At 33.9% G+C, this 7,925-nt stretch overlaps 1 protein-coding gene across 1 annotated transcript; it reads right to left on the bottom strand.

Annotated features, from left to right (window-relative positions):
- Positions 1–269: 269 nt before the first annotated feature.
- On the bottom strand, positions 270–761 carry LOC131622949 (uncharacterized). The gene has a single exon (XM_058893958.1). The coding sequence runs from the start codon at positions 759–761 to the stop codon at positions 270–272; it is 492 nt and encodes a 163-aa protein (XP_058749941.1).
- Positions 762–7,925: the final 7,164 nt, after the last annotated feature.

Genomic DNA, 7,925 nt, shown 5'->3' on the forward strand with positions numbered 1-7,925 from the left:
AAGGCCCAATTAAATAATAATACAAATAAAAGATATATTAATAAAAAATATAAATCAAACTTAAACATTTAAATATTATAATTAATTCTTATTCCAAACCAATAATACATCATGAATAAAAAAGACTAAATAGTCGAGATAAAGAGATAACCTAGAATCTCTACGACTTGAGTTTATTAAGTTAAATTCTTATCACCAAACTAATAAGTCGTATTCGATAATATGACAATTTATTATTTTATAAAGATGCAATACATCTAATCCACACATCAAACATTAATATGTGCACCAGGGATGTTAGGGTTATGCTTTTTATTTGGGCCTGATGGGGCTAGTCTTAAAATATGACCAACATTACCAGCAGGGGTTATGGGATTATGTTTTTCATTTGGGCCTGATGGGGTTAGTCTTAAAATACGACCAGCATTACCAGCAGGGGTTATGGGATTATGTTTTTCATTTGGGCCTGATGGGGTTAGTCTTAAAATACGACCACCATTACCAGGTTGAAACGAATGATAATGGCTTCTACTATGATCTCCTAACCTTTCTCGTGTGTTGAAATAAACATTATGAGCAAAACCTGTTCGGCCTTGTCTTCCAAATTGATTAACTTTTTCAGGTAGCATTAAATCACCATTTGCTTCAATTGTTGTTGAGTGAAAGCGGGTCGCACTTGTTTTGGCATTATTAATAAACAATACCAAAAGAGCAACATTGATCAAAACTAGGGAGGAGAAAATCTTATGGAACTTCATCATTTCTATTATGTAATTAGAATACAGTGCCAACTTTTTAATACAATTTAAGTTAGACATATATTGGATATTTATACTAGTAACTAGTAGAATATTTGTTCATCTAATATGAACTTTTAGAAAATTGGCTACATTTGAACATTTATCATTATAAGTAAAAAATGACTTTTTATAATAATAAAAATAGAAAATAAATATATATTCTATATTATTCATTTTTAAAATTTATTAAATAATTATTGAGTTTTGACTATAATTTATTTCCCAAATTAAATTCAATATTAAATTGAAGAAAGATTATAGAGAAATAGTAGGCAAACATACAACAAGTTGCGCCGCTACCCCCTTTTTGGATGGTCAAATCATTCCTCTTAAAAACTATATTCACTATTCTAGGAGACACAATATTGCTATGTATGAGCCTTTGCACTATTTTATAAAAGATCAACTTTTTATGGTGTTAGAAAACCAAAACTGTCAAAGGAAAATGCTATGAAAGCATGTTGATTGTCGGAACACGCATTCTCATTCTTGGTCACTTTACTTGAAGCGATTTTGAGAGTTGTCTGTCCCATAGAAAAACCCCTAGTTCCCAGTATTACCAGTGGGAAAATCCCAATCGAGTCTTCACATGTATGTTTTCCTCTTACTCACTCATACACTAGAACATATATTGACCTAAGAGTTGGTCTCTGCTACTGTGGGCCAATAAATAAATTCACAGGTGTAACACCCGAGGACAACGAGGATGGGGAGCGGACACTGATGCATAATCATGACAATGAGCGGCTCATGGAAGCTTATAGGAAAAAACCTAACTCACATCAAAATGAGAGGAATCTTGAGCTTGTGTAGGTATGGGACTACATGGTTAAAAAATACTTATAAGGATTAAATGGTACTACCTATACCAACAAGATTCATATTCTTTTCGATATCCTAATAAATAAAAGCTCCATAGTTAAGCGTTCTTGACTTGAAATAGTATTTGGATGGGTGCCATTCTAGAAAGTTTCCTAGAAAGCGTGTGAGGGAGGCCAAAACATGTTGAAAAGACATGTGTTGGCTTGTGGGATCATTCAGTAATCCTGAAAGATGTTTGGGGCGTTAAAAATGGTATATGAGCAGACCTCTCCCAATACCATGTGGTTCAGGAGTGAACCAATCGGAAGCTGGTGGGCATGTAACACCCGAGACCGACGAGGGTAGAGAGTGGTCCTCGATGCACAAGACATGACAATGAGAGGCTCCTTACAACTTCTAGGAAATAATAGGGTTCACATCAGAATAAGAGGGATCCTAAGGCTGTGCAGGTATGAGATTACATGGTTGAAGGAAGGCTTATAAGGATTGATTGGTACTACTTATACACTTAAGATGCATCTTCTTTTTGGTAGCCTAACAAATAAGAACTATATAGGTATGTATGTTTGATTGGAGTAGTATTAGGATGGGTGGCCTTCTGAGAATTTTTCCTAAAAGCATGTGAATAAAGATAAATCATGTTGAAAAGACCCATGTTGGTTTCTGAGGTCACTAGGTAATCCTGAAAGTAGTCAGGGGTGTTACAACAAACACATATTTCTTCACAAATACCTCATCACACCTAAATATATAAAATAGGAGATAAAGGATTTATAAGTTGGTATTTTAATCCTAGGAGATCGTTGCAATGAATAGTGTGTTCCCCAAATATAGCAATGCATGCCTTGCAATAAACAAGGAAAATCTCATCAACAAGAAATAAGGGAATTATTAGCTGATATTTAAGGATAGTATAATACTCTACCGAGGAGATATGTTGGCCTAAACCGTCAACAGGGATATCAAGGATAATATGAAATATCCCACTATTTCTCAATATATAATCGAGTAACACCAAATATTGGGCCCTTGAAGCCACAAACTCTTATGATGCAGCCTCTACTGCCGAGAACAAACTCATTCTCCCAAATCTAATAGGTAAAGAATCTACCTCATTGAAGTTCCCCGAAGACAGTGTTGGATTTATTTATCCAATGTCACAGTGTGACTCAATGGGCTTAACATCCCAAACCATGGCGTCTATGATGTGTTAGGTGCAGACCATTGAGGGATCTTTTCTATAAGGAAATATAGTTTTGCCCTCACTAATAGAGGGAGATTTTTGGATATAACATCGTAGGATAGAGTTTGACTATACTCATGCAAGAATGAAGTAGTAGAAACTCACTTTTAGGATCCCTAAGTTATGGCAGAAGATGTATTAGTTCAACAACATTGGCCGCTCTCTTCATGGAAAACCCTTCATTATATTATTATTCTTCACAATTGCTAATGAAATCTTCCTTTAAACCTTATTTTCAAACTTCTTCCATCTTTGCTGCCTCACCTGCACCACGTTACTTTTTTGAATACCATCAGCCTACTTTCTAAAGCCTACAATATTACTTTGATGCTTCTTTTATGTTTTTAATTTTGTTTTCTTCTTTTTAAACATAATCATCTTCGTTGTAAGGTTTGTGATGTCATACATGTACTTTTGTTCTCATTATGTGTTTATATTAATTAGTATTTTATCTGTGTAGATTTTATGGTTTCTTCTCCAGGAGTACCATACTTTTCCCTCCTTTTTCAATTTATACCCACCAGGTGTTTGATAAAATTATGCATTGAATCCTCAATTTTGTTCAATTCTCTACTTTGTTCTTTTCATGAAAGTTTAGTTTTTGTTAAGAACATATATGTTCTTTGACATGTTTGGATCGACTTATTTAAGCTTATTTTTATAACCTTGTTAGGATTTCTATAGATTGGTAACCCAACTATTTGTTGACATCCTCACCCTATATTTAATGATGTTGGCCTTTGTTTGGATGGTGATGTTCTTCATATTTTGTGGTGTGGTAATCACATGTGAGGGACCTGGATAGAAGATTCAAACATAGTCGTGAACGTCTCAAACAAGAGTTGGTGCTACCACCTCTGCCACCACTGACAATTGAAAAAAATGAACAGATGTCTGTGTTGGAGGAGAAAATAAAGAACCTTTTGGAACAAGTTGAATCTCTTGGTGAAGCAGGGGAGGTTGATGAAGCTGAAGCTCTAATGCAGAAGGTGTTAAAGATGATGATACACCTTCTTCCCTTGCATATATTATAGATGATTTATTAGGTTTCTTTGATGGTAATTATAGAAATGACTTTGTGAAGATTTACCTTTGAAAGATCCAAGACTGTGTTTCAGTTGAATTATTTTTTGGGATGTTTCTTTTAGGTGGGGACACTTAATGCTGAGAATGAAGTCTTAACACATCCTCAAAATAAAAAAGTGTTAATTCTTTAAGAGAATAAAATGGCATTATATGAGGTATACATTTCTTTTCTTGTTACAAATGATGTTGCAGAAAGAACTCAATGTCATGTCACAAAATATTTAGTGATGCAGTTCTCAGTTCCAATTTGGCTCTCTTTTAGGGTCTCAAAATCATGAATAAAGATGCAAGATATCTCTTCCACGGGCTTTATAAGATTGATGGTGATAACTATGTTGAGGTACATTTTTACTTACTCAATCATATTGGTTCAAATGTGATATTCTGAAAGCACCTTAATCAAACTTTTCTCTTCATAAAGTCCTTGAATAAAATTTTCAGTACCATTTTTGTTGTATATTTTCCATGTTTTCATGGCTACTTTTCAGATGATTTGTGTGTTTAAAAATATGGATACATAACGTGTTGAAGGTTATGTGAGATTGAGTGAGCTTCATTGTGCTATGATTATTTTCTTTTAAGGCTTAATCCAATCTATATTTGAGCTTCAAGATGGGTATGGTGTGGTTATTAATGTACCTTCATGAGCAATATGATCCAAAGATAATACACAGGAATGTAAAGGTTGTCAACATGCTGCTGGTTGATGATTACGAGGCTATTATTGGTGATTTTCAACGTGCTTCATGAGCAATGGTCGATGCTATTATTTGTTTTCAAATAGTAGGATGTAAATAAAATTTGCAGTATGAACACATCAGCAAAATATCATCTTCAATATGCATCAACTTTGCTTTTGTATCTATAGGTGTTATACCCTAATTTTTAACCATAAGATCACTCAATCATTTTTTCATTCATACAATACATCAAGATCATAATCTTGAGAGTGACCATTTGGTTTTGTGCTAATCTTTCTTTTGAGGGATCACCAATCACCCATGTTTGATTATGTTGTGAATATTTTTTATGTACTAATATCTAACAAAAATTCAAAAAAAAGGATATCTTGTGTCCTTCAATGCTCTGTATATTGTAGGTGTTTAGCCAAGTGCATTCTTCTCCTCTCCTAAATTATGGTTTTAAGGATCGACTCTCAAGTAACTGGCTATTCATGGAAGCTGAATGGCTTAAACTTCAAATTAACACTCCTATCATTAAAGTGTTGTGTCTTGAGCATCTTTTAACTTCATTTGATCAATTTCATCTCAAGATCATGTGACTTGATTCATCAAGAAACTCCATAGGTGCATGTGTTTATTTCCATGGCTTCTTCAAAAAGTTTCATCAAGCTATGAGCCTCGTCATCAATTTTGCTTTAAGATAACATCATTTTAAGTTCCTATGTACCTCATCATGCCTTAGACTACAAGCAGAGTTCAAAAGTTTCAAAGTTGATTCAAGATGTTTGACCTAATTTAGCAAGTTCACGATTCTATAATCAAAAGGGCATAACTCTCATTTTTCAACATTTGGAGTGCTTATTTTTACAAAAGACTCTCCTTTACATCATCAACAATTTCTCTTCACAAGTCAACATATGATTTTTATGAAGAAAGCCATCAAAGATGTGAAGACATTATAGGTCCTCCTTGAAAGCTCAAAGAATTTTATGTCAACTTCAAAAGATCATAACTTGCTCAATTTTTATCATTTTGAGCCCACTCTTTTTGTTCAATAATCTTGAGTAAATCTAATTTAAATAACTTTCAAGGTTCAAGAGATAATTTTTCATGGAAGGTCATGAAAGATTGCAAGAGATTAATGGTCATCTATGGAGTTTTCAAGATTTTTTCAGTAACTTCCCAAGATCATAACTTACTCATTTCTCAATATTTTTTAGTGCCTCTTTTTTCTATGAACTCTTATTGATGCTCTATTCAACTAATCATTGAGGAAGACCGGGGAATTCTACAAAACATTATAGGTCATTTTGAAGCCTTATACTTAGAAATATTTCTAATTATAAAGGTCATCTAGTTTTTCCTTATTTCAAAGATGCATAACTTTGTGTTCAAATGTCCAAATGGAAACTTTCTTGGCAAATTATCTTCCTTGTAGAAAGATCTTTCAATTGCAAAAAAAAATGACATAAAAAAGCCTCCTACATTGTGAGTTGTGCGTTGATGAACAAGGCAGCTTGAAGCTGATTTTTCCACCATGATCAGTTTGCAAATTCATTTGAAACTTGATTAATTGGATGAATTAAGGTTCAAATTTGATCTAAACATGTTTAGCAACCTTCCTGAAGATGATTAGTACCTTGAAACTCAAGTTTTGGCTGCATTTTGAGTGAATTGCAAGTCACAAATTTCATGCTTCGACCTTCACACAAATTCACCCAAATTCTCATCATTTCCTACGCTTCTTAATTCCATCAGCTTCCCTATAAATAAAGGATCATTCCTCATTCATTTCCCAATCTTTTGATATCCAGAATACCCCTGCTAAGATCTATTCAAACTCTTAAGCTTAGAAATCGTTTTTTCATTTCCACACCTCAATCACTAAAATCTCCATTCAGTTAGCTTCATTGACCTTCATTGAAGCTAATCAGACCATTCGCAAGAAAAATCGTGCCTCCATTGAAGCTCATCAGTTTAGTTTTAGAAGGTTTCAAGTGAAATTCGTTTAGGTAGAAATCTTCATCAATTCAACTCAAACTTTTGTCTAACATGAAGCTCTTGACTCATTGATACTCATTGCACAATTAATTTTGAGATTTGGCTTCGTTCGGTACAATAGTTTTCAAATTCCATTTTAAAACTTCTTCTGGTTTTCTCCAAATCGAGTGAGTTGTGTTTTGAATAAATATTTTGCAAGGATGTGGCTGAGATTGCCAGGATGAGACGAGTTCAATGATACTACTAGCATTTGATTTGGTTACCTTTTGAAGGACCTTCGAGCCGTGCTCCCGTGCACTGGTCATCAATGTCCCTTTTTGATATTTGTATGGAGGGTGTGCTAGGAGCAACATAGGTTGTGTTAGATTAAACAATCCAGTCACACTCCCTTCTGGTTTTGTATGGGAGGGTCGTGCTGAGCCAAACACATGTTTTATCTCCTGACAAGGGTAGCTCGTGTTAGAACTCATGAATCCCCTATTTTATCCATTTTCTAACCCTATTTTATCGTTTGGACATGAATTGTTTCATACGATTGAAAGTGAGCAAGCACCGTCTAAGATGATTGACAGAAAACGCTTAGAAACTCACTTTGATACTTGTACGATATAAGAAACCATAGTGGGTGTTAAGAACTCATATTCACCATAATTCAAGTATATAATATCAAGAGCGTCCGAAAGATCTAAAAACCATTGATACGCATACGTATTAAATAATGCATAGTGATACAACATAAATTGTGAGAAGTTGATGATTCAATTTACAATGATAATAGAGCTAGTCTTTGGGTTAATTCACTTAGGGTAAAGTTGTAAAATTTTAATGATGTGTACATGCATACCTAAATGATAATATCTGGTAAGTGAGGAAACCCTAGGATTAAACATAGAATCCATTGGTAAGGAAAACTTAGAAAGTGTTATGACACTTCGATCCTTGGTAAGAACCGATATGATGAATTTTAGATAATGAGAGTTGTATATGTGAAAGGCTTGATTCATATTTCTTGTCGGGAGTGTATTTTAAAAGAGTAGGACCATGAGAGAAATAAGATAGGTAAACCCAAATGACCTTACCTTGAGGGATACGTTCCCAAAAGAGAGAAGGAAAGTAAACTTGTAAGATTTTACCTTAGTGGGCAAAAAATATTCATTGTAAAGGAAATTCGAAATACTAGATGGCCCAGAGTTTAATCAAGACTTTGACATTAGAAATCTACAAATCATATTGTTTTACATTGAAAGTGTTAGTAGGTCATCATCCATCATGTGTTGTGTGAAGCTTATA

The sequence above is a fragment of the Vicia villosa genome, unplaced genomic scaffold, assembly GCF_029867415.1.
Source record: "Vicia villosa cultivar HV-30 ecotype Madison, WI unplaced genomic scaffold, Vvil1.0 ctg.000045F_1_1_2_unsc, whole genome shotgun sequence".
Taxonomy (NCBI): Eukaryota; Viridiplantae; Streptophyta; class Magnoliopsida; order Fabales; family Fabaceae; genus Vicia; species Vicia villosa.

Excerpts from the sequence above, each read along its gene's own strand:
- LOC131622949 (XM_058893958.1), bottom strand. The coding sequence starts at position 761 with ATGATGAAGTTCCATAAGATTTTCTCCTCCCTAGTTTTGATCAATGTT.